Raw genomic sequence first — 27,945 nt, 5'->3', positions numbered from 1 at the left:
ACAAAGTGACATACTGCAACGCAGAACATTTCCCTTTTATTGAATGTCTTTCATTTGACATACAGTACAGCACATCTTGAGTATGGATTTACATAATCCATTTACAGTACAATCAAAAATGATTACAATGAAGATTCGCCTCGTAGCAGCAGCAAATGTACTATAAACACAGTTTAGAATGTAAGTGACAAACATAAATGAATCAAAACATTTTAGTGAATACAATTAGTTGTGAAATCAGATTTGGTCTCTACGTGAGACAAATAAGTGCAACAACGGCAGTAATTTCCACCACATTTTTTTGGGGAAAGATTTGAAAAGGTGCGAGGCTATCAGTGATGAAAAGTTAGAATGTAAACAATATTATCCCTTAAAATAATTGTGAGGTTCAGGAAACGACAACAAAACAACCACCCTGAAATTATGTTCAATTGTTGAAGTGTTCTTTTGACGCTGATGCAATAACTTTACAATAAAAAAAAAAAAATACACAACCTGAGGTACACGCAGCATGTGTCTATTCCTTTATTCATCCAAAAATGTTCTTTGGCCTTGTGCTTTGAGGAAGAGGAATGGCGGGATGGAGGCTATGAACTTTGTACCCATGTGAAGATGATGATTGAGAAGCTGACGACGCCCATGATTAAACCAAACACAACCAGACACACCGCCTACAAACACAACATTAAACGAGTTGTCTTGAATGTTCTCTTTTTGAGAGAAGCGCTTTAAAATAGTTTCACATCTGCTCGAAGAGGGCAGACTTACCCCGATGGAGTCAAAAGATCGTAGACGCTGGCTGCTAATCTTGAGGTAGAAGAGGCCGGGGAAGACAAACAAGAGGCAGCTGGATGTGGTCGACCCTGGCAAACAAAAAGACGACAACTTGTGTGATGATAACTGGCTTCATGAAATGGTTGACTTAAATGAGCACACACTCCAACTACACGACACCAACATTCCAAATGATTCTTTTTCTGTGATTTTCTTAAGTAGTCGACGCAAATGCTGTCATAGCCAATGTTGCCTCAGATCAGTTAGTTACAGTAAAGCCTTTTTTTGTGCCAAACTACATTTTAAATCTTTATGTAAATCAATTTATTTGAGCGATTAACAGTGAGAGAAAAAATAAAAAAATAAAAAATAAAAATAAAAAAGGATAAAAGTAAAGTAAAAATCTAAAATAGTTTGCTCATTTGCAGTTGGTCATGCTGGATCCAATGGAGGACAAAAAATGCCAGAATAAAAAAATAAATAAATACTAGTGAAAATAACATACAAAAAAAAAAAGCAATGAAAAAATTAAATTAAAAAAATATAAATGGAAATAAAAATATATACACAAATAAGATAAAAATAAATCTAAATAAAAATACTAAATAAATATAATTAAATATCAGTCAATAAATAAACATGCTCTGCTCTGATACTTATTAATTTCATGCTGCAGACAATGAGGTGGTCCTAAATGGTCTTATTTGTTTTTTTAATCTTGTTTTTTTTTTAAATTCATTTTTTAAAATTTAATTTATTATTTATATATTAGTTATTATTTTCATTTCAAGTTATATTAATTTTATTGTATTTAATTTTCGCTTTATATGTTTTATATCCATGTTTATTGTCACTTTTATTTATTTTTTGACAGTTTTGGTCCTCCTAGTATCATGTATTAATACATGCACAGTTGCACACCAATATTACTCGCTGTATAATGACAACTGAAAATAATAATAATAATAATAAAATAAGTAAAATGACTTCTGAAGAGAAATGCGATGGAGAGTGAACACTGTCACCTAGTGGCATTTCACATGCACCACTGGAATTAATAAAGTGACATTTTTGTTTGTATCATTTATAAGACCCGATGTTGGCAATTTCGCAGACGAGCGCAAGGCTGGCGGATCTGTGCGAGTGTGGGCTGTGCCACTGTGGGAGTGGTCACAGCCAGCTTCAACTATGGCTGTTTTGTTGATGCCTGATTTGAACGAGAAGTTTTGTTTGACATATTTATGCAGAAAAATGAGGATTACACTCCAAACACTTTAGAGATCCACTGTACATCTACAGTACATAATGTTTAATTAATTGAATTTAGTAGCAACATGAATACCACATCCTACCCACGACTCCAAACACGTTGCGGATATCAGGTACATAGATAGCCAGCAAGAGCACCACTCCCAGGATGACCACAGTGCTCATGATGTGAGTGAGCCAGGAAAACGTCCGATTTCCACGCAGCAGTAAGATGACGGCCTTGCGAGCCTTGAAAACACAAATATCATTGAGGCACCACAAATTACACCTACAAGCAATAATGTCAGAAAAAGAAAATCCATTCCCTCGATTCCGTTTCTTCCGTCAGTGCACATGTCAACGATGACCATTCAGCAGTCGGTACTCACAGGGAAGTGGATGAGCGGCACGGTCAGCAGCACAGCGATGAGGATGGCGAGCCGAACCGTCATCACCATGATGTCACGCGGAATGTACGCATCGTAGCCCAGCAAAAGCTCGGAGTCCACATAAGCTGCGGGCGGAAAAAGAACGGACGGACTATCGGGCATGCGGCTTTGGTGGAGTGCTTTCATGTGGATTCTTGTGCTTTTGGGCCTACCGTAGAAGGTGAGGTAGCCAAACAGGGCGGAAATCACGTAAAGCAGGAAACTGAGGCTGATGCTGACGTTGGCAACATTCTGCATCCTCGCTTTGGTCGGCCTGAAGAAGCCAAGCAGAAGAAATACGCAAGGGGTCAAATGAGTCCACTTTGAGCAATTTCTACCCCTGCTATGGAGTCTTTGCGTACACCATGGACAATGTGGTCCATGACCATGCTTGTAACTCAAAACATTCCTCTCTGAAGCCATCTTACCCACTCAAATGAATGGAAATGCATTGTGTTAAAAAGTAATATTTTTTAACCAATTTGCTCCCAAAAACGTATAAATACGTTCTATTTAAACTGTTTTCTGTCCCAAAGACATATTTATACGTTTTTTGTTTTTTTTAAATGTTTTTTTAGACTAGAGCTGCTTTGATGCAGCCTCTGATGCAGGGTGAAAAAAATGGTAGTAATTACAAAAACGGCCAACAGGTGGCAGCAGATTAACCAGTGACATGTTGAAAACAAGCTGTTTCCCTACAGTTCTAAGCAGATTTGTGAATAATGATGAAACGTACTTATTCTAATGCTAACTGCTGCAAAACATAAACAGATAGAAATATACTTTTTGTCCTGATGAAAGAAGAGACTTTAATCTTTCTTTTGGTTGATTTTGCAAGGCCCTAAAACAGCTGGGAGTGAAAGGGGTTTCTTCAGTGAAAATGGCCGCAAATGAATGAGTTAATAATTAACATGCACTTAAACATATAGCTAATTATAATTCAATACAATGTAAAGAATAAGAGTAGAACATTGTTCAGCACCTATTCACAATTTTCCCCCTAGTATAACACAGTCATAAAGATAAAAATGGAGACGGTCAGAACTCTTCAGTAAGATGCAAGTCTTTTTCTTTGCAGAGGATAAAGAATATATGCTTGTATGAGTACTGTTATATTGTCTGTCTGCATGTGTGGCTACACTATTTAGGTTCAAATAATTCCTTAAAAGGTTAACTTATAACAAAGCAACACCAATGCTATTTGTTAACCCGTTTCAGGTGCTTTGAATTATCTGTTAACTTTAAGCTTAGATGGCAAACTTCAAATGAGCATGACTTGAAATAGCTTAAAGTCTCCTTTTTAATGAAGTGTTAATTATTTGCCAAACTGCTGCTGTAATGTGAGCGGAGTTTATGATCACAATAACATTTTTGCTTAGTCAACGCAAAAAAAGAAAAGAAAAAAAAAATCAGTCAGATGATCCCTATCTCAAAGTTGGGTCATTCATATCACAAGGCACCACTGTACAGTATGACAAAAGATGTGTACAATTACTTGGTAATTTTTTAACTGTCAATATGCAAAAAAAAAATACAAATAAAAATAAAAAAAACGGCATTATTCAGTAAAATAAGAGCGGTGCATAACTAACCGGTCCAGTTCGCAGTAGATTGGCAGTACGGCCGTGTGGCATAGGAAAGAGAAGGCCATGGTGGGGATGGCGTAGGCACTCTGAAACACACACCACATTTGCTTTGAGCAAATTATCACCAAACGCACCTTTACACAGGTGTGAGGGGGTTGTGGGTGGAGATATGCTCATCAAGTCAAATTTGAAACCCCCAAAGTATAACAAAAAGTGGAAAACCACTTCATGTAAATGGATTCGCGCGAGTGCGGCCATCATGACTTTCATTGACGTACCCGACTGGAGACAATGAAGAGTTTGGGCGTGCATTCTGCGTCCGAGGAATTTGATACCTGCACAAACAGTGACAGAAGAGGGCGTCTGTTATCACTTTAAATACATTTTTATGGGAAAATATTGTGTTCAACTTTGGGAGGCTCGACTGTATTAGCACTGCTGGGAAATAGCAGCAATTCGGTTTGGGGCTGAAAAGAAAACAAGCCTCGAAGTTAACTCATGCCGGGTCTGGAGTTCGAGTATGGTTTGTATAATAAAAGAGGTCAAAGGTTACTTCCAGGCTGATGGGGGTGGCGGGGGGGGGGTCGCCTGAACTTCCTTCCCCTAAGGTAGCAGTCATTCCACAACAGGCCTCTCTGGTCCTTATCAAACAGAGCCCCCCGCTTCTCGTCTAGACCACCACTGTCACACAAGATTGACATCGTATGTGCGCTGCTTAAGGAATTTATTACCTGGCGGTATGTACCCATGAACATGGTGACGTTATGTGGCAGCGGGCAGGGGACAGACCATTTTTTAACCACAACCTGAGGAAGAGACAACACAAGTCAAACACAATTAAAATAAATTAATAAATAAGTAAAGGGAAAAATTACAACTCACCACAATAGCAAAATAGAGCATGAAAAAGAAGGCGAGGCTGCTGGTGTAGCCTAGGAAGCCTGACAGAGAAAAATGTGAGATTGGGGAGTTTTTTTTTTTTAAATACCACTTGACTTGTTTCCTCACCAATTTTTGGCAATATCGCAAGGGGAAGCACCACGCATAGTGTAACGAGCAACAGCAGCAGCGTACCATCTTCATACCAGGCCTCTCTGCAAAAAACAAGAAACGGATATTAAAAGAGGAAGTCAACTTAAACGTTGTCTTTTATAATAAGTAAGGATGGTAAAATGAGTGCATTCATTTTGAGTGAATTTAAAGTTCCTTTAACACCACTTTTTTTTTTTTTTTTATAAACGTGAGATTAATGACCGCCCCTTTACATGGAAAGCCTGTACCGGGGGGATTCAAGTCGTAACGCAGCAGAAAACGTCCGTGTCACAATTTAGCAGTAATAAATTGAATAACATATTTGTGGAGCCTGGGGTAAAGTTGTATTTTACAATATTAAAAATGTGCAGAATTTCACAAGTTACTCCATGGTAAAGATTGGATAGCTCTTAATATGAAAAGAAAAATGCAGAGCTGTCACTGTCTTACAAATGCAATTATGTCATCTAGTGGCAAAAAATGACCAACACTAATAAATATCACTTTTTTTTTTTTTTTTTTTTTTTAACAGTACATCTTTTAAATTTTAACTCAATGTTATGACTAATTATGAAGTGACTGTATTAATGACTAAAAGATGTAACCAAATTTCTATTCCACTTTTATGTTAACAAGAGCATGAAAACTCAGAAAAAATATTTTATTGTGCATTTGGAACAGATATAAAATTTGCTATTGAAGTCATGTGATTAATTACAATTACAAATTTTAACTACATTCTATTTTCTATGCAGATAGACCGATTATCGGCCGGGCCAATTATCGGTGCCGATATTTGGCATTTAGACAAATATCGGCCTTTTCACAAAACCTTTTATTAAGTCCAATAAATAATAAATGAATAAAGCAGAAAAATCCACCCGTTTTTATCCATCTCAAGGGGCGGCCATTTTGACATCTGATGTCAACTGAAAATGACATCACAGTGTCTAAGGGCTCAGGTAACGACCAATCACGGCTGAGCATGTAAATGTGTGACTCAAAGAGATAAGCAAAATGCAAATGGAAATAAGTAACTAAAACCTCAAAGCTTATATTAAATGAGCGTCATCATAGAAATAAAAGTAGTTCCGAAATGTCAGGGACAGCGAGGACTTTTTGAAGTACCTTCAAATGACGCCTCTGGAAATTTGTCTCCATTTAACGCTCAAATTCCGAGCGACAGAGCTCTCATGTGGTACCCATTAAAGGCTTTAGCTCTCACAAACCATAACAATTATGTAATTCACATTCAAACGTTGCGCCGAGCCATCAGATCAGATCACACCACGTATCGCTTGGTTTTTGCAGCAAGGGGGGGGTAATATTTTCATTTGCTGTTTAATAGCGATTGAGGCGGGCCGGTGTTGGAGGTGACGCATGCGGAAGGCACGCCGGGTTGGAGGTCAGACGGGAAGAGTGCAGCCTGCCGTTGGGACCGCAGCATGGGGTCACAAGGCCCGGCTCCAGTGCCCTTTATGGGGTTCCCATGGTCGGCAGCACCTGCTCGGACCTTGCGACTTTTTCACTGCGACCGCATTAGCATGGGCACATACGGATTGACATTATCTCTAGTATAACTGGCTGTTATGGAAACAAGTGCACAAAAATTGAATGAAATACTGTCAAGTGAGGAATATGGATCGAGAATAGCAAAAATTGATGCCCACCAAAAGTGGGTTGTAATTGTCTATAGATGCCACAAGATGGTGGCAAACCACCTTTTGTATTAGATAAGGCTATGGCTTGACAAAATGATGCTCCTCCCCTCAGTTTAAAATGGCACCAAGATTTTTCTTTCAATAAACAACAATGAATAAATGAATAAAAACATAAATAAATAAATAAATTAAAAACAAATGGCACCAATATTTTTATTTAAATGAATAAGTAATTAAAAACATAAATACATTAATTAAAAACAAATTGCACCAATACATTTATTTAAATAAATAAATATATAAATAAATAAAATGGCACCGATATTTTTATTTAAATAAATAAATAAATAATGGCACCAATATTTTTATTTAGATAAAACACAAATGGCACCAATAAATTTATTTAAATAAATAAATAAATAAATAAATAAATAAATAAATAAATAAATAAAAATGGCACCAATATTTTTATTTAAATAAATAAAAATGGCACCAATACATTTATTTAAATAAATAAATATATAAAGAAATAAAATGGCACCGATATTTTTATTTAAATAAATAAATAAATAATGGCACCAATATTTCTATTTAGATAAAAAAACAAATGGCACCAATAAATTTATTTAAATGAATAAATAAATAAAAATGGCACTAATATTTTTATTTAAATGAATGAATTAATTAAAAACTAATGGCACCAATATTTTTATTTAAATAAATAAATAAATAAATAAATAAATAAATGGCACCAAGATCTAGAGCAATATTTATAGACAACATAGATAAAATAAAATAAATAAAAATAAAACCACAAACACACACACAAAAAAAACATCTACTGTATGTCTTTGAGAATTCCTTCCATACGGCTGCAGGCTGATTACAAAGGGGCAAGATACATTGAAGACCCGTGAAACATGGAATATTTCACGCTATTCCACAATGCAGCCTTGAGCGAAGGAAGGAGCCTTGGACTCAGTCTCAACAAAGTGTTTAATGACAGCACAAATCTGGCCAGTGCAGCGCAATAATCTCCCCGCCACAAGTGAGCACGAGAGGGGAAGAATTTTGGAGTCTGGCTGTTTTACGATAAATGGGCCATAAAACTCGAATGATTTTTTTTTTTTTAATGGAACACGCAGTAATACAAAACATCAAGTTGGGTTTCGATGGGCCCGAGTGTGCCTCGATCGGCTCGCTTCTCGAAACCACTCATTAACGACGGCGTTGTTTCTCTCTGTAGTGGGCTGTAATTACAATGGCAAAACTGATATCCCTTTGTATCAGTCTGATTCCGGGGAACATGTGTGAGAGATTTGAGAGTGAAAGCAGAGCACTAATACAAAACAGCTGCCTTGAGGAAGAATCGAATGCTGAGAGGGGGGGAAAGAAGCTCGAGCCCTCACTAAACCTCCACAACCGAGATGACAAAGCGACTGAAGTCACTTTTTTGACTTGTCTGTGTGTGAGAGAGAAGATTCTGACCAGAGAACGACACAGGCACTGCTAATGCACTGTTTTGCTATTTAATCATGCAATTACTCACAAAATATTAGTATGGTGACTTACAGTCACCCGCCACATCATTAGGCACAACTGCACAAGAGCTGTATGAACTGATAACAACTGTCAAGCTTGGTTACAACTGTCAGAGAAGTTTTCATTTATCCACATGATGTTTGTCGTAGTCTACTGATTGTAGAGCAGGAGCGAGCAGGAGCGGCTAGCAAGAACTGGCTAGAGCGGCTAACAAGACCGGTTAGGCTAGTAAAAGCTAACAAAACACCTAACACCTGCAGGCCCCAGCTGTGCAAGGTAAGTGGTGATTACTCTACTGGGTCCGACACTAACCGTAAGTACCACCAGAGGCTAATTACATTCACAAATTTCTTCTCCTTTGGGTATGCAAAGCAGAAAGATGGCGGCGAAAATGTCAGCCCTGTAAGGCGCGACCTGACGTATGTATTATATATAGCTATTACTAGACCTACGATGATATAAAAATAATGTACGTTCATGTGACATAACATATATTTTTGTATATTATTGAAATTAATATTTTTTTTAATGAATTATTAGTTCATCATTAGATGGCATGAATGCTTACACAATAGTGAATGAACATGTTTCATGTAAAAAAGTTAAAAAAAAAAATATTTTTTTACGTATGGTGTAAAAGTTATTTTACCAATATTTTTATTTTATTATTTACAAAAATATTAATGAACCAAATGCTTATTTAGGCAAATTAATAATAAAAATAATATTATTTAACCAATTATAGAGTAAACGGCTAAATTCCAACAAATGCAATATGCAGCAGGACTGATAAAAATGCAAACATTTTTAACGGACATTTAAATTGAAATTCAGGAAATTCAGAAGTGCACCCACCCTGACTGGTCTGGACTCAGGAAGCTGGTGATGGCAGCGGGAAGCTCCGACTTCAAAATGACCAAATATGACGACATGGCTGCGACAGAGCAGAGGGAAAGTTCAGTGTTTGTTTGCAAAGACAGTAAAAACAAGCACACAGAGCACAAAAAGCCACACACGTCAGGTGATTGTATTATTATTAGTTGTGTATGTGGGAGGTGACGGGTGTCCAGGGTGGAGGGGGTCTTGAGTTAATGCAGATCCACCCATCTGCATTGAGCAGACAGCTCAAGGAGCTCAACGGCAAAGCCCCGAGCGCAGAGGAGCAGACGTAGAGCAGATCTTTGGAGAAACGCGAAGGAGAGGAATGCAAACAATAATCATATCTGACGTTAATCCCGCTACTTCTCCCCTTTTTCCACCTCGCTCGGAAACGGGACATTATCGGCCTCCGACGGGTTCCCACATCCTTCCAGAAGGGGGCTCGGGGTCACTTCCTTGGGTCATTCGCAAAGGTGGGGGGGTGATTGCAAGACGGGACGGAGGTTGCGGACGAACAAGAGCATGTTTGTGATATGAAATGGGCTTCAGATGCAGCGTGCGGCCGGTGATAAAGGCAGATAATGTTCAGGGATTACATTTTGGGAAGGCAGACACAGACGGGGTTAGGAGAGACGTTATTGCCCCCGGGGCAAAGTCTTTGCGCTGGCCGTTAAATAAACTAGGAGCATAATCCCTCAGATCCTGCATGTGTTTAGAAAGGAGAATTCGTCCAATAACCCTCCGGCCCACACAGACGCAAGGACACTCGCTCGGAGAATAAGGAAACACATTAATAAGCACTTAAAGCTGCCAGTAAATGGGCCTCGTTACGGGGATTCGGCCAGAATTCGCTGCAACACGTCATCCGAAAATTGGCGAGGAACTTAAAAAGAGGGCGAAAGAAGACCACCACATGGTCCATATCAAAAAATGCACACTTTTGCAGTTTTTGCATAATCCTTTGATGGGATGAAATGATATTGAATACATGCAACATAGAGATTTGTTTCAATTAACGCTGTACACTTTGTTATTTGAAGTTTTGCATAGTCACAGATTTTATTTTAAATGGTTTATTAATGGTGCAAATCAATCAAATATGTTACTAAATGTTAACCGTGCAAAACAATAAAATAAAAAGAAACAGATGTGGGCTGTGTGTTTATTTCTTAAGGCGGGTGGCGGTTCTCCCGCAGTTGAATGTTCTATAGACCAACTACATTTTGACTTATTGACTATGTTTATATACACTCAATAAATACCTTTCAAAAACAGAATATCGGCAATGTAACGGGGGGATGCCTCTTCGCTAAAAAACAAATAAATACATAAACTAGACTAAGTGCAATTCCTGGAGAAATTGCGTGGGAATGCTGAAAGCTGAATGCTAATATCTGAATGACATGAAGTAAATGGAGAGATAAATTATGAAATTTTGACCTCCTGGTTACTGGACAATGCACTTTACCAACTGTGCCACAGAGCAGTGTAAGACACCTGGTAATGATTATCAGTTATATGTATGGAAGTGGGCGTGGAAAGTGATACTTAGAAAAAGTTCAATGTCTGTCCCATTGAAAATGAATGGGGAAAAGTTGATATTACAAGTTAAATTGTGCAAATACTGTAAGTAATGTGAAATCAGATGATATATATATATATATATATATATATATATATATATATATATATGTGTATATAAATGTAAACGTATATAAATCATTTAAATGGTAGCAATAAATATCACTGACAGAAAGTTCAGTTTCATGCATTGGCTTATGATGATGACATCACACGACAACACTTTCACAACATAACCTCACACAGTACTTACTTCTCTAACAAAGAGGTCCTTGAGTGAAGAGAAGGATTGGATATTAGTCAAGTGGTAAGAAAACATGTAACAACAAGCGTGTAGAATAGGGGTGTCACGATTCGCCAACTCCACGATTCGATTTAAATTTCGATTTTGGGGTCACGATTCGATTTTTTTTTCGATTTTTTTTTTTTTTTTTTTCTCCGCTCCCCCACTTTATAACACAGAGGCATATGCTTCTGTAGGCTAAGGCTAGTCTATGATCATTGGTTCTATTCATTGTACAGTAAATCTTATTTCAAAAGATCGGCTACATATAGGTGATGCAATTTCCATATTATTTTTGTGTAAATTTATGTAATATATGATAATTGACATTAGGCAGGAATGATCAAATTCAAAGAATTTATTTACAATATAAAGTTAACCGTCTTGTTCTTACTGAAGTGTAAAATAAAAAATAAAAAAACAAAAACAAAAAGTCACAGTGGGTGCCTGCCATCTATTGACTGTTTTTGGTTACAACAGTGTGCTGTGCGTTCCTCTTAAAATAATGTGCAATGTGCAACAACAACAAAAAATATATTGTATCCAAAGTCATGGAACAAATACAGCCTGAACAAACTATATCCCAACATTTACAGTTGCTGGGCATACTGTAGCGTGGTTCAAGTACACTAATTAAATGTTTGAATCCAGCGTTTTCCAAGGCTGCAGGTCTGCTGCTATAAATAGACCTATGGATCTGGCGTTTCGCGCGAGCTGAAGTGTGTGGAAGTTTCACTGTAAATGAGGATGAAATAGTTGGTTGGACCGTTGTTTTCCCACTTCTAGTTGAATTTGATAAATCTAAATCTTTGTGATGCCTGCGTAAATGTCCCGTCATGTTTGTCGTGTTTCCCGTTGTTACGGCTGGCGGCTCGGGCCATTCAGTTTGAATGCGCCAGCGCGACACTCTGATTGGAGGACTGTGCCAGCGCGACACTCCGATTGGACGACTGTGCCAGCGCGACACTCCGATTGGACGACTGTGCCAGCGCGACACTCCGATTGGACGACTGTGCCAGCGCGACGCTATTGTGTATCCGTGTATTATACCCCTATTAGTTATTGTTTCTCCTCCGTTCTGTCAGTTCTGTCAAATGCGGTTATTATTTGTTCACCTTCCACTTTCACTCCCTTGTCAAACCCCTGCCTGAAATTTCAATTAAAACTACTCAGATGTTAAAGTCGACCCGTGTTTATCTACTCTATATTTTCTGTTATTGTGTTACTTCCCTTCCCCTTGACGAGCCGGGCGTAACACCGTGGCCAAGTACAGTACGCGCACATAGCATATCTTGCAACTGTGGTGTTTTTATCGACAACGTGAACGTTGTCGACATAACTCACCGGGAACGCAAAATGTTTCCAAACTGGTGACGAGAGAAGCGGGAGCGGCTTGAAGCACCATTGCTGTGTCTGTCCGCGCTTGCCATCATGACTGCAGGAGAAGTCAGCTAACAAGTGCCGTTAGCTAGTAGCTGAATGGCTGCGTCTCATTTGCTTTCCTGGGAGGTGGCGGTGGCGGCGGTGGCGGCGGGCGCGGGGGGGGGGCATCGAATCGTGTGTCCTCTCTTCTATTTCGATGCTCGAAATCGTGACGTAATTTCGATCGATTTCGATAAAAAATCGAAATCGTGACACCCTTAGTGTAGAATAAAGCAAACGTGCGTGTGTGGTCATCAAAGTAAGCACAGTCAGCGTGAAACACAAGACAGAGTCACTTTCATTTGACTGTGCGAGCCTGTGGGCTGGCCAGTAATTAAGGTCAATTGGCCTATCAGCCTTTGGCAGTGCCGATGAATGTTTACTCAGAGTGAAGCTAATTGCGCTCTTATAAAAGGAGGCCTGGGTGCCGACAGATGCGGGCCCCGCTTTGCGCCCCATGCTGGGGGAAAGAGGGGGAACGCAACAATACGCTTAGCCACCGTAGCGCTATCACAGCGGCCGCAGTGAGAGGGGGCGGAGTCCTGAGGGGAGGGGCCCCATTAGAGTCTCAGAGGGTGGGAGTGGGTTTTTAGCATCAGTGATCAATTAAAGCACAAGTCAGGTTTCAGGCCCCGGGGAGAGCGGGCCGAGAGGACGGCAGCCACCGGGTCAAAGGTTATCGCGAGGATCTGGATAATAGCCTTTACAGCCAGCGGCAATAAACATAAAGGGGTGGCATATTTACAGTAGGGGGCGCTCTTAGGCTCCAAGATAAACTGGCCATTGATACAAAAATTTGTATTTGTGTATGTATTTATTTACTTATTTATTTATTTTGCCAAAGCCCCGCTAGGCTAATCATAGTATTTTGGTTAATATTGCATTCATGGAAAATAAGTTAAGCAGCAAAATCGACCAGTTTTTATCAATATCAGAAGGCGGCCATTTTACCACATGCTGTTGAGTGAAAATGACATCACAGTTGCTCAAGAGATAACAACCAATCACAGCTCAGCTTCAGAAAACAGGTGAGCTGTGATTGGTTGTTGCCTGAGCCCTGAGCAACTGTGATGTCATATTCAGTTGACAGCAAGTGGCAAAATGGCCGCCCCTTAGATGAATAAAAAAAATACAGCTGGATTTTGCTGCATAACTCATATTCTGCAAATGTAATATTATCAGAATGTTATGTTTAGACGAGTGAGGTCACATATAACACATTATTATTTTTTTTTAATTGCATGACATATTTGGCACCAATTTTACACTGGATAAAGTGTGAAGGGTCTTGGTTGTGGTCAGTTGGTGTATGTTTATTTAAAAAAAGAAGAAGAAATTAAAAAAAATAAAAAAGCAGACCTACCGCCAATATTTTGGATGAGGATTGTAATTCCAACAAGAACCTATGGAATAGTTGGTTAGCGTCAAGTTTCCGGCATGAAGTACATCTAGATCAAACACATACTAGTACGAGCACTACCAGAATGCAAGTTCACTTGAGCAGAGTCCGTTTTGTGACGCTTATCAACATCCGATTCAACTGATTCAAATTTTTTCCTCAAAGGGTTCAGTTATCAAATTAAAAACAATCAGTTCCAGAGCAGCATATGAGCATGGTAGCCTCATAGTTAGCACATCTGCCTACTAAGGTTTGACTGTGGGGAGTTTGCATGTTTCCTTCCACATTCCTGTTCAATATTTACGGTCATAAATTTTTGTGTGTGGGAGGTCAACTCAAACAATAAAAATGAATAGGAGAAACGTTTGCATCAATAATGTAGTTACCAGATGAGCAAACAGCTAGCCTAGCGTCTTCTTCGACTCTTTCTTCTTTTTTATTTTTTGTATGTTTTAACAATCTGGATGGCATTTAACATTATTGTACTTCTCACAACAGTCATAGTGCTCGAGAGAAAACGGGTTTGGGGGAGGAGACACGAATTGTGTTTTTTTTGTTTTTGTTTTGTTTTTGTCTTGTTGCATCGCTAAAATTTCAGTACAGTAATCCCTTGCATAGTATTTACTTTTCACCATTCATGAATTCATCTCTTTGATTAATTTTCTTATACCCAATTAGTCACTGAAAAAGTAACCTATTTGTGTTTTGGGGCTCTTTCTGAAATGCCCTAGGATGCCACAACATGAGGCTCGAAGTTTAAAATGGTTGTTAGAAGAAGTTAGAGAGAGTTTTCACCCACGTGTGCATGAACAACCACAGTGCATTTTTTTAATCAAATAATCAGAAAAACATTTGGTCTTAAAGGTAAGATTCTAAGATAAGTTTAAAGTCACAAATTGATTTTGGATCATCGTTTCTGGTACATTATTTACAACTTCAACTATTATATTTGTGCCAATTAAGTGCATTTTTGTTTTCACTATTCACAGCCGGGCTCTGTCCAACAGTATGTGTTTACCCTGCTTTAAAAGTAGCACAAATTAAAAAGGACCATTAAAATAAGTGAATAGCAAAACCATAATCTTAGTGAAAAGAAATTTTGACAATGATTTCACCCTAAGCAAAGCACAATACTTACTTTTCCTGGTTTCTTTAATGCCCGGCCTCCCAAATCTTCATATGAATTAATACCTACAGGTGAAAGCAAATGATAATTCAATTATCATAAGGAAATGGGTAAAAGATGCAATCTTTTGTTGTGAGACGTAAGAGGAATTGCTGTGCTGATTTACTCATTCGCTCCCAGCTGTTTTACTGGATTTTAACGAATTTTTCAAGGCCCACAGAATATTGTGTTCTATTGCTATAAAAACAAATCAATCTATCAAAAGAAAGATTAAAGTCTCTTCTTTCATCAGGAAATTTTTTTTATATTTCTATCTGCTTCCGTTTTGCAGCAATTAGCATTAGAAGAGAGCTAAGTTTCATCAATTTTCATAAATCTATTCAGAATTGTGAGTAATTGAGGTTTTTTTCAACATGGCCCTGGTTGATCTCCTTTGCTCTGCTGCCACCTGCTGGCCGTTTGTATAATAACATTTCCGCAACCGTTCTTTGCAGTTGAGAGGCTTGCTCAAAGCCTTCTGTATGCTCTAGCACAAAAAAAACACACAAAAAAAACACGTATAAATACGTCTTTGGGACGCATAAAACATAATAAAAAAAACGTATTTAGAAGTTATTGGGAGCAAATGAATTCAATGAGAGAGACACTCACCTGTCAGGTCACAGAGCTTGAGGAGGAGATGTATGGAATACACCGCCAGGCTCGACACGAGTATCAACAGGATGCTGGGTAGGAAGTGCTCATTTTTAAAAGAAATAATCTTCTTGACTCATCTTACACAAACGCATTACTAAAAGCTGTTTGCTTACCAAAAGCCAACTATGCCAGTGCTCGCCATGGCATAAGCCAGTCCGAGAATGCCGCTGCCCATGATTGCGTTCATCAGGTTAAATACAGACGACGCAAAGGAGGCGCCTTTCGCCCTGCTCGGCTGCAAACGATACGAAGATGGGGTTAACAAACGGAAGAAATCAAATCAGTTTAATTGACGGCGCGGATAACAACTGGTCAGGCTTGATGAAAGAGCAACACGGTGGCATGTAGGATCCGGGAATGGATCGGACGGGATTTGAGCCGCAGGCTGCCGGACAGCTGCCTGAGCTCTGGATAAACTGACTGACCCTTCTTAATAGGGGATATCCTGGAGAGGACGAGTGGCCACTCTGGTGTCAGTGTCACAACAAGCGCGGATTGACCCGCTGACCCCCAGATACACTACCAAGAGACCGGATGTCATCTACAGCGCTGGATGAATTTTACATTCAAAGTGATATTTAGAGAACATGACAACAATAAAACTAAAAATTGCATTCATTGGTGGAACTTTCCTGTTCAGTGTTACAGTTCTGTTTGCACAGTCAAAAATGCTAACCTGGTTAACTCATCCCGGCTGTTTTACTGGATTTTGACTGATTTTGCAAGGCCCACAGAATATTGTGGTCTATTACTATAAAAACACGGAACCTATCAAAAGAAAGATTAAAATCTCTTCTTTCATCAGGAAAAAAGTATGTTTCTATCTGTTTCCGTTTTGCAGCAATTAGCATAAGAAGAGAGCTAAGTTTCATCAATTTTCACAAATCTATTGTAAGTAATTTAGCTTTTTTTCTAGATGGCCCTGGTTGATCTCCTTTGCTCTGCTGCCACCTGCTGGCCGTTTGTGTAATAACTATCATTTCTGCAACCGTTCTATGCAATTGAGGGGCTGCATCAAAGCCTTCTGTATGCTTTAGCATTAAAAAAAAAAACAAAAAAAAAACAAAAAACGTATAAATACGTCCTTGGGACACTTAAGACATTAAAAAAACGTATTTATATGTTATTGGGAGCAAATGAGTTAAGCAGAAAAACATAAATGTGCATATGCCTAAACCATTAACGCTCAACTTAGGGCGACGTGATATGAACCAAAAGTCATAACACAATATATTTTGGATAAATATATCGAGATATATTTGTTTTCCGCAAAGTGAGAGCAAATGTTCAGTCAACACAAATATGACATATCACAAGTAATTTTACTGAAACCAGCTTAAGTGAACAGTGGCAAAATAAAATGAATAAATAATAAACCGGTTCCTTCTGTTGTCATATGAAAAAATCTTCAGTCATTAAAATAACGCATACATAAATGCTCTATGAGGAGTACTTTATAAAAAATTAAAGGTAAGGTGCACAGTTAAATAAAAATGTTAAATAAAAAAAAAATGATTTTAAATAAAATAGGAAAATCCTTTTCTGAGATCGATTCATGAGGAAAGTGCAACAAACATTTTTTTTTAGTTTGATAACTACAATTGGCTTATTGAAATCAAATGACCGATATGCTCCTTACTGACAAATCCGTTGATCTTAACAGTCTCAACCAGTTGCACAAGAAACACTCAACTCAAACATTTCCCCCCCTCTTTAACTTTGTCTATTGCACTCCCTACATATGTCATTTCGTTGCTCATCTGAGACTTTAAAACTGAACCAGATACAAACCAATCTGACCCTATGTGGAAAAAGTAAGCATGGTGGCAGTGTGATGGTCTGGGGCTGCTTTGCGTCTTCAAGACCTGGACAACTTGCTGTGATTGACAGATAAATTTATTCTGCTGTTTACCAGAATAAGAACGTCCGGCCATCAGTTCTGCCCTCAAACTCAAGCACTCCTGGATCATGCAGCAGGACAATGATCCTAAACACATCAAAGAGTCCACCTCGGAATGGTTCAAAAAGAACAAAATTAAGGTTTTGGAGTGGCCAAGTAAAAGTCTGATTTTAATCTTATTGAGATGCTGTGGTGTGAACTTAAGTTCATGCTAGAAACCCTCTGATATGGCAGGTAAACACTTCTGCAAAGAAGAGTGGTCCAAAGTTCCTCCTCCACAGCAGTGTGAAAGACTCATCACCAATTATCTCAAACGTTTTATTTCAGTGATTGCTTCTAAAAGGGGTCACAACTCGCTCTTGGGTTCATGGGGCAATTACATTTTAACACAGGGTCAGATAAGTTTGTATTTTGTGTCCCATGGTAAAATAAAATCATCATTTAACTTTAAACTAATTTAATATTGGTTTGATGAAATGAGGTCAAATTCTAAGGATGTTATGGTTTGTATTGTTCACAAATTTAAGCCAGATTTGTCCCCAAAAACAAACAAACAAACAAACAAACAAACAACATAAATATAATATACATTTACCACAACAGCGCAACTGTTAAATAGTCTTCTGTCACAAAGTTCTGGAATTGTTAAAAGCTAAATATGCCATAAAACGATTAACTTAATTTGGAGCTGGTTAGAAGTTCCAAACATCATGGATTTCATTTTGTTGCAAAACAACATGTACCTTAAAATGAGTCAAACGTGCACTCGTATTTTAAAAGAAATAGAAAAAAGAAATCTGTTTTGTTGTAATGATTTAACTCTACTGAGGTGGACAAAGCAAACTTATACATTTACTGTTATTTTTTTCCCCACTTACATTAGACAGCAAAGGTGTTGTTTCGGTCCCCTCTGTGTCTCTGCGTGCAGGTTGGCTGTACAAGTCCGCGTTTCCATTGCTGTTAATACTCATTTTCTTCGATACAAAAAAAAGAACACGATGAACTACCTTAAAGTGTCACAAGGTCTTCGGCGAAATGACTGACAGAATTCTTGGTCACATTCTAACTTTTACGCCCGTCTCTTCTTATTGGCTTGTTGTTGTTTTCAGTCACGGCAGTCACGTGCTTGTTATTTCCGTCGCAGATTTGACGTCATTACTACTATTGACCAACCAAACACACGTTTTGGTCTCTGTCGACCAATCACGCGAGAGCTCTGGTCCACCATGAATGACGTTGTCGTCGGGGAAGCATGCCTGTTTCTGAAGGATGTTGAGGTAAGAGCCGATTGTAAATTATCGTGGCATTGACCGATAAATTATTACGTTAAACGTTTTAGTTTTTCACGGGAAGGCGTGCTTTGTCGTTACAGGCTCCCAAAAATAGTATTTTCATCAGTTCAAAAACGAAGCGACACGAACGTTTCCCGTGTGCTCCGAAGTGTCAGCTTTGCAGCATCCTCCCGTGCTAACTTTGCACCGCACCCCCAAATGGAAGCCAAACTGTACCGTGCACCTCCGGAGGTGCGCGGTATGACTTGTCTTGACAAAGACGCCTTCGCACAGACAATCACTGTCCCGGCTTTACGGGTCCCCACGCGGTTTATCAACAAATTGATGAAAAGCCTGAAAAAGTCCACCATCCAGCGCCCTGGGTTACCCAGAGTGGTGCAGGATCAAGAGGAGAGTCCTGACTTTAGGCTGGTGCTGTTGGACCCTCACATAGTGTCCTCGTCGGGTTCCTTCAGTGAGGCTGAAGCGGAAGCGTTGAGGTCATTCGACGTCTCTGAGGAGCTGCAGCACTACGAGCTGAGATTGACCTACGACAACCTGAAGAGTGAGGAGGTTTTGGAGGCTGTGCTGCCTCTGGGGCAGGACGTGACGTCTTCGTTCAGCCGAGTGGGACACATCGCGCACATGAACCTCAGGGACCACCAGCTCCCATATAGGAACCTCATTGGTGAGAATACCTCTGACTTTTAGTGGGGATTTACCTTACTTAATACCAACACTTTGCAATTTAAAAAATTAACAGTACTTTGGAAAATGCAATATTACATGACATGGCATGCATGTGATTACCTGTGGAGAAAAAAAAAAGAAGAGACATTACATTTTCTGCCCCTCCCATTGTAGGCAAAGTGATCATGGACAAGAACCCTGGTGTCACGTGCGTGGTCAATAAGACAAATAATATAGACTCAACATATCGCAACTTCAAGATGGAGGTGTTGGCTGGAGAGGAGAACATGGTCGCTAAAGTAAGTTCAGCCAGAATCTCTAAGGTTGGTTCAAAATCTATCGACAAGAAAAATAGGCTACTATGTAAGATTGAGCGTGTGTACAATGAAATCTGTACCTTAAAATGTTATTTCCACAAAAAAAAAATAAAATAAAATAAATGCTTTTTATTCAGCTCCTCTTCGTGTTTCCCAGGTGAAAGAAAACGGGGTGACGTACGAGTTTGACTTCTCTCGCGTGTACTGGAACCCGAGACTGAGCACGGAACACCAGCGCGTGGTGAACCTCGTCAAGCGCGGGGACACCCTGTTTGACGTGTTCGCCGGCGTGGGACCCTTCGCCATCCCGGCGGCCCGCGCGGGCGCCGCCGTGTTCGCCAACGACCTCAACCCGGAGTCGTACAGGTGGCTGCAACACAACAGCAAAGTGAACAAGGTAGAAGGCAAAGTGAAAACCTTCAACCTGGACGGCCGAGAGTTCGTCCGAGGGCCGCTCAAGCGAGAGCTTCCCGCGCTGTTTGAGGGAAAAGGTCACGTGCACGTGGTAATGAACCTGCCCGCTTTGGCTTTGGAGTTCCTGGATGCTTTCAGGGGTCTCCTGCAGGCGGAGCCTCCATGCGAAAACAACCTCCCCACAGTGCACTGCTACGGCTTCTCGAAAGACGACAACCCAGAGAGGGACATGGTGGAGAGGGCGTCTCTCGCGCTGGGCTTCCCTTTGGAAGGCTGCTGCTCTGTGCATTTTGTCCGTAACGTGGCACCCAACAAAGATATGTTATGTATAAGCTTCACAATTCCTCAAGAAGTCCTCTTCAGCCAGCATGAAGAACAAACAGGCAAGAATTGGTTGACAAAAAAAATGCAGCATTCTGGAATTCAGACTATGTGTGAAAAGAACAATTTTAAGGGAGGGCAACCCCCCATTTTTATTAATTTTTTAACAATGTTATTTGCAGCCCCATTAGTCCAAACACAACACCTGGTTAATATTGCATTTGTGGAAATCCATCTTTTTTAAATAAATCTCAAGAGGTGGCCCTTTTGCCACTTGCTGTCGACTGAAAATGACATCACAGTTGCTCAGGCGGTGTGATTGGTCGGTACCTGAGCTCTGAGCAACCGTGATGTCATTTTCAGTCGACAGCAAGTGGCAAAATGGCCGCCCCGAGATAAAAACATGTATTTGCTGTTAACTAGTGGGGATGTATAGAACTTTGAGTTAATTTCCCCTTAAAGTTATTTTTACATTTAGTCTGAATCCCAGATATGTATATTACTTACATTATAATGACTTTTTTTCCCCCCCTCCAATTATCCGCAGGATCTTCAGAGGAACCAACCCCCAAGCGGCAGAAGTGTGAGACGGCCGATTAATCATGAAATGATACTTGACTCATTTAACTATTTTAGAGCAGATAATATTTTGTCTGTAATTAATGTGGTAACTTCATTATTTTTCATGTAAAATTAATAGCTTTAAAAACACATTTTGCCACTTGCTGTCGACTGAAGATGACATCGCGCGTGCTCAGGAAACGGGTAATGACCAATCATGGCTCGGTTTGCTAAAGTCACATGACCAAACATAGACAACAGGTAAGCCGTTATTGGTTGTTTCCAGAGCACCTGTGATGTCATTTTCAGTCGATAGCAAATGGCAAAGTGTGTTTTTAAAATAATTTTTACATGAAAAATAATTACGTTTTTTTATTAATTATAGACCAAATATATTTTTACTGCTGAAAATGGTTAAATGAGTCAAGTATCCCTTTGAATCACATCTTGATGTCAATGTAAGAGTCAAAGGAAATATTTTATAATAGTTTCTTTTTTTCTGTTATCAGACACTTCATTTGCATATTGAAATGAGAAAAACTGAAGACTGTGACATCAATCAAAACTGAGTATTATCTTTTAGAATTGTGAATAGAGATCTATTGGAAGTCATTTGATTTTTCAGGTACGCTGTGGCCTGCTTAACTACTAAAATAAGTTGAACGTGAGACAAGCTTTAAGTTTTTAGAATCCAGAGCTTCCTTGAGATTTTTCCTTTTTAAATAAATTGCTCTGCTGACAGACTGAATTCTGATTTATTTACTGTTCTTATGAAAATAACACATCAAAATAAAAAATATATTTTACATCTCATTGACCACCACAACAGGTGTTTGTTCCCTTCAGTGATGTATTTATAGTCCGTAAAGTTGTGTCATCGTGTTTGAGGTCAGCCAATACGGGGAAAGAGGCCACTGAACGCATCCTGGATGGCTCGATGACACGCCAAAGCCGAGCTGTATCCTCCGGCCGAGTCCTGAGGCAGGGAGGCCCGCACGTGGTTCAAGTATCTGTAAACACACAGAAAGCCCCCGTCCCCTCGTCAGTGACGTCATGGAAGCTATTTTGTAAATAACGCCGTCTGACAGCTCGAGCGCCGCTTTTCAAGAGCGGAGAAACTTGAGCGTAAGTTTATCCGTCATTAAATCCACACTTGGGCTTATTTTCTCTGGCCCGTCTTGCCGCTCTGATGAGATGCATGCGGACGCACGTAAGTGTACGTTAACACTGGGAACACCTCGTGCCCCGAAAGCCTCGGCAACACGGCGCTATTAAAGTATTAGAAGGTGTCTCCCTTTTATTTTAAGTGCTTACAGATGTGTCCTGCCAGAGTCTCTCAGGTTTAAAGCGACGCTCAAAGTCACTGTTTGTTTTCACACAGTCATTCAAAAAAAAGTTCACACGACGTGCTCGCCATCAGCTCACTTGTCTTGTAGAGACAGAGCTACAAAAAAAAAAAAAAAAAAAAAAAAAAGGTACATTCCCAAGAGGGTAGTTTTAAAATGGCTGTTTGTTCTTTGAAAGTAACATATATGAGAGCAGGGTTTAGAAAAATTTCAGGACACACAAAATGATACAGCAGACTGAAAAACAATGATAAAAGGTTGAATGTATCATCTGCCATCGAGTGGAAGAGCATTTAATTTTTGTGCATGTCATTATACGTCACGAGCAACGAGATGGACAATAAGACATTGTAAATGATTTTCATGCCAATTAAGTGAAATTGGATCATTGCTTGTGGCAACCTTGGAAATCACTGTATTGTATTAGAGCACGTCATCAATGAGGGCGTGTGTATGTTTAGGTTGCACACCCCATAAAAAAAAACAAAAAAAAAAACATAAATTGCAGGTTACCATGGAAACAATGTGACGCTTAATATACATGTAGAAATTCTTTGACCAAAATTGATTGTATTTTAAATGCTGAAATAATTATCTGATTTACAAAAAAAATAAAAAATTAACATTGGTTCTTGATTAAGACAAATTCTCATCTTTTCTCATTTCCGACCGGACAGGGAAAAAAAAAAAAAAAAAGGGTATAAAATTATTATTTTTTAAATGTATTTATTTTATATTTTTTGTTTTATTAATTATAATTGTATACTAATTATTTTTGGCAAAAATGGTGAGAGTATTTTTGGTGCTCTATTAATTAAATTTGATAAACACTGTATGCCGGTATAAATTATATCACTAAATGTACACTTGCACCCAATAAAAAATTACAACGCTGTGGTCTACCCGTTATTTTACATTTTTGTGTATTTTCAGACAGTTATCATCTGCCCTAATATTTTATTTTTTTTTTGCAATAGACAGTTGTTGCTGTAATACTAGCATGGATGGCAGATATAAATTCCTTGTATGCTTTTACACGCTTAGCCAATAAAGCCGATTGTGGTCATGTAAACTGCCAGAAAAGCACTTTTAAAACAGAAAAACATTCACAGATATTGTTTATGTATCAATTCGCCTAGATTCGTGTTGGTACTTTTAGAACTGCAGTTTGACTTGAGATGTATGTTAACATTAATATTTTGTGCAGCTTGTTTGTGCATATTTTCAGCAGTTCAGTAACCATAACTACAGTTAAACCTAAAATTATGCATAGCCGAACGGTATATTTTTGCTGGGAATAGACAAGAATGTGGAAAAAGATGGCAATATGTTCTGTTATTCGATAATAATAATAAAATATTTTATTTTGTTCTAATAATAATATATATATATATATATATATATATGAATAAATATTTTTTACCACAACCCTGTGTAATTTACAGCTAAAAAACAACCCTGTTTGTCAGTTTGTGGTCCAAAATGATTCATACACTGTCTTAAAAAGAGATATTGTGTACATAGCATCTATGACGACATGGTGCCTCGATTCAAGTGAAACAAACACACCTAAAGGCCTCATAGAAGTGAGTTTCTGCATGTCCTCTGCTCCTGCGAGTGCCGGAGACTTCAAAGTGAGTCGGGAATCAAGAGCACAGACGGCCATTCAAACTGCTTCACACAGTAATCCAACACCTGTGTGATGCAAGTGTGCATGTGTGAGGAAGTACACGGCGAATAGATCATACGTTGATGTCAGCGCAGAAGCCCGCTGAAGTGTCCTCGCAAATATTTCGCCATACGTCACGAGGCGCGACCTTGTCAAGGCCCGCGACCGTGCGCGGGAAAGTGAGACGGAGGGCAGCCAACGCGAAGAAAGACCACTCATCGGCCACTAGAGAAACAACACAAGTTCAAAAGAGGAGGGCCAGTGATTAATAATAACTTCATTAGCCGCGAGCTGCTGTAGTCTGTCCTTCAGAGCACTTGAGGGAGGTCTTCTCAGATGGCTTCCTGCATCCGATGAGTGCTGCCTATTGATTATATTGTGCTGGGCCGTTTTAATGGTGAAAAAAGTGGGGCTATTTACAGCCTGGCTAAGTCTGCTCTTCCTGCTAATCTAATCCCCAAGCTACTCATGTGGTCATTCCTTCCAAGAAAGCTGAGAGCTCTGTGTAACTTTATACCGGCCTGCCCCTAAGGAGAGAGCAGGAGAGCAGAAAGAGAACATGAAGGCGGCGGCGGCGGCGGCGGCGGGGGGAGAAAGGAAGAAGAGGGTGTGCAGTCTGTGTATGTGAGTGTGAGACAGAGAGAAGGGTTGGGAAGTGGAGGAAGGGGCTACGAGTTAAAATCACCTTTGGGTATCATCATGACAAAGCCTCTTCTCTTAAACCAACCCCATTGGCCTCTGCTCACCTCACGTTAGTTCAGTTCTGCTCCATTAAGTCGCCCAGTGAGCTCCAACGGCATCCAAGTGCGTGTACACAAACAGTTCCCAAGGAAGAACCCATACAGATGTGGATAAAGTAGCTTGCTAACTAACAATAAACAACTCAGCTTTATTTATGGAGCACTTTAAAACAACCACCGTTGCATACTAAGTGCTGTACATGGGGCGAAAATCAACCAGACAGTTAAAACAATAAATTAATAACAAAAATAGCAAACATCACAAAACTAAAAGTTAAAACAATACCAAGTCTCATGCCAAGTCAAAACCAATGAGTTATTTTTTTAAGACGAGTTTTGAAGATGGGCCAATGTTCAGTTGGTTTCTCGATTGTGTGAGGAGAGTGATTCATTTCTGTTTTGGCGTTACAGTATATGAATCAAATATAATTAAAAAAAAAAAAAAAAAAAAAAAAAAAAAAGAAGCCTTGGCAGAGGTATTTCTGCTTTCAGATTGCTCTGGATTCCGGCAGATGTGACATGAAGGACTGTTTCATGTCAAACTAAAATGACAAGATTGTATGCCAAACTAGACTAAGTGCAATTTCTGGAGAAATTGCGTGGGAATGCTGAAAGCAAATTGAGAGATAATTATGAAATTAGAACCTCCTGATTACTGGACAAGACGCTTTACCAACTGTGCCACCGAGCAGTATCAGACATCTGGTAATTATGACAATGAATGGGGAAAAGTTGATATTAAATGTTAAACTGTGCAAATACTGTAAGTAATGTGGAATCAGACGATATATAGCCCGGGAGGCATTAATTTTTTAAGCTAGCTGATATTTGAACATGTAAATTGGAAGTATTATGTGGGAGGAGTTAGGCGAAAAAAGTGTGGAGAATAAAAATCACAACAACATATGTGGGAATGTTTCAGCATTCCCACAATAAAAATGAAACAACAACATACGCTACAAACTACAATACCAACAGCTACACTTTCAAGTGTGTGCCCACCCGGGTCCACCCCCCCCAAAAAAATCCTCCCTGAAGACCGGACTTGCCTTTTGTTCACAAGGCCCTGAAACCCAAGCTGTTTCGCTCCGTAACATCTTTCACTCTCTCGGCCCCACTGGAGCATTAGCTGCAACTTGATATGAGTCTTTTCAAAGCCTCATATTATTGTGTAAATATGGGTCACTTTGGACTGCTCCATTATGTCGCTTCGGGGGAGCGGGACGGGCCGAGTGCAGGTGATGAAGACAGCGTAATGACACAGTGGGACAGTGTGCGCGTCACACTGCAATCAAAACCACAAAACACGCTGGGGTTTTCCCACTTGCATGTGCATTGACAGGAAGAAGATCTGTGCCAGGTTTTTTTTCCCCACTCAATCTATTTAGCAATAAAAAAAAAGGAGTCATTTAAAGGGGAAGTCAACCTTTAACATTTCTTGACAATATGTTATATGTTACCTCACTAGTCTAAACATGACATTCTGATTAATATTACATTTGTGGAATAAGAGTTACGAAGCAAAATCTAGCCATTTTAATCCATCTCAGGGGGCGGCCATTTTGCCACTTGCTGTCGCCTGAAGATGACATCACAGTTGCTCAGGTAATAACCAATCACAGCTCACCTATTTTATTTTATTTTTTTAAGCTGAGCTGTGGACTGAAAATGACATCACAGTTGCTCAGGCAGTGTGATTGGTCGTGACCAGAGCTCTGAGCAACTGTGACGTCATCTTCAATCGACAGCAAGTGGCAAAATGGCCGCCTGCTGAGATGGATACAAACGGCTGGATTTGGCTACTTAATTCATATTCCACTCACGCAATATTAACCAGAATACCATATTTATACCAGTTGGGCTGTATTGAGCATATTATTGTCAAAAAATGTTTTGGGTTTATTTCCCATTTTAAAGCACGTATCCACAATAAAATAACACTAAATATAATATGCTACTTTGACATTATTTCAATGGCTGTTTTTTCCACTTAAGATTTGGAGTCCGAGCCACCTGAGACTGCTATCACTAATGACAGTCAGAAATTTCCCTGTAAAACGTCTTTATTCCCACTGCCTTTAACACACCACAAAGTCACATCCTTCATTTCAAATGAAAAGAAAAGTGGTGGTGTGTTCCAGCGGGTTCAGCGTCATTTCCAACTAAGAATGTGCGCGTCCTCGTTAGATTTCAACCCATAACGTCGTGGAACTAAGGTGGCTTCGGTTCTTCAGTCAAAGAGTTTGTCTAGACTCTTCATATTGACTGGAATTGGATGAAGACGTTGATGGAAAAGAAAAGAGGCAGCCCATATGTAATATGCTGCGCTGGTTATTTCAGCAGGCAGACACTTAATCAACACGCAAACCACAGAGCAGACGCACGCAGACGACGACGCAATCAAAGCCGCTTCCAACAAAACCCTCATTGTCAAAACGCTGTTTGTTTGGCTGCCGCCTGTTACACATGACAACATTCCTGTTTGCTTTGAAGCACGTTCGCGTTTTGTGATTGTGAGCCAGTTGGCAGTATGAATGAAGTTCAAGTGATGCCCTTTCAAGTTTTAGCGGTGACCTGAGACGAGACCTCAGCTTGAGCACCTGTTGGCTTTTGCAACTCCCTCACTGGTCCATGGTCGCCTCTTATTTTGATTACAAAGGATCAGACGTGTTTTTGTTTGCTTCGCCTCATCATCAAGCATGATTCATAACCAAAAGAAGCAAAACACGTACATTTCAGGCAAGCAGCTGTTAGCATAGATATCAATACATAGAGCCTTCTGAGTGGCGGAGTCCCGCGATGGTCTCTTTGTTAAAGCCCCGATTATAAAATGACACGTGGCTCGTATCATAGCTGAATGTCTGATGTTTGTAACAAACCAATCCACATCAAAATTGCAAAAGAATTCAGTGAGTCCTAATTAAATTATTGGAGCCAGACATGAGACTTGCTCCATAGCCAATATATCTATGATCTCGAATTTAAGTCAACCGTAAACATTTCTTGACAATATTATGTTATATGTGACCTCAATCCTCATTAGCATGACATTCTGATTA

The 27,945-nt window shown here is 39.4% G+C and overlaps 3 protein-coding genes across 4 annotated transcripts in view; 1 reads left to right on the top strand and 2 right to left on the bottom strand.

Annotated features, from left to right (window-relative positions):
* Positions 1-6: 6 nt before the first annotated feature.
* Positions 7-19,426, bottom strand: slc38a6 (solute carrier family 38 member 6). Of its 2 annotated transcripts, none has more exons than XM_077538566.1 (17): positions 19,217-19,426; positions 18,436-18,531; positions 15,771-15,892; positions 15,613-15,686; positions 14,974-15,026; positions 13,800-13,839; positions 9,127-9,205; positions 5,045-5,130; positions 4,919-4,977; positions 4,768-4,842; positions 4,315-4,371; positions 4,043-4,122; positions 2,624-2,724; positions 2,412-2,536; positions 2,127-2,271; positions 769-863; positions 7-671 (listed from the first exon to the last, which is right to left on the bottom strand). In XM_077538566.1, exons 2-17 carry the CDS (start codon positions 18,526-18,528, stop codon positions 588-590), a joined length of 1,368 nt encoding a protein of 455 aa, XP_077394692.1. In that variant the 5' UTR covers positions 18,529-18,531; positions 19,217-19,426; the 3' UTR covers positions 7-587. The 2 variants fall into 2 exon arrangements, with proteins under 2 accessions (XP_077394692.1, XP_077394693.1); XM_077538567.1 differs by having other exon boundaries at positions 19,279-19,424.
* On the top strand, positions 18,708-21,872 carry trmt5 (tRNA methyltransferase 5). The gene is made up of 5 exons (XM_077538565.1): positions 18,708-18,834; positions 18,930-19,516; positions 19,693-19,817; positions 19,993-20,632; positions 21,118-21,872. The coding sequence occupies exons 1-5, from the start codon at positions 18,827-18,829 to the stop codon at positions 21,168-21,170; spliced, it is 1,413 nt and encodes a 470-aa protein (XP_077394691.1). The 5' UTR covers positions 18,708-18,826; the 3' UTR covers positions 21,171-21,872.
* The window catches only part of mnat1 (MNAT1 component of CDK activating kinase), a 35,028-nt gene continuing 28,950 nt past the window's right edge, over positions 21,868-27,945 (bottom strand). The window contains exon 8 of the mRNA XM_077538568.1: positions 21,868-22,141. Coding sequence (XP_077394694.1) covers positions 22,021-22,141 — 121 coding nt within the window. The 3' untranslated portion in view covers positions 21,868-22,020. The remainder of the gene's footprint in view (positions 22,142-27,945) is intronic.

The sequence above is a fragment of the Festucalex cinctus genome, chromosome 12 (genome assembly GCF_051991245.1).
Source record: "Festucalex cinctus isolate MCC-2025b chromosome 12, RoL_Fcin_1.0, whole genome shotgun sequence".
Taxonomy (NCBI): Eukaryota; Metazoa; Chordata; class Actinopteri; order Syngnathiformes; family Syngnathidae; genus Festucalex; species Festucalex cinctus.
Note: the sequence above shows the minus strand (reverse complement) of the source record. Positions and strands in the feature narration are given on the sequence as shown.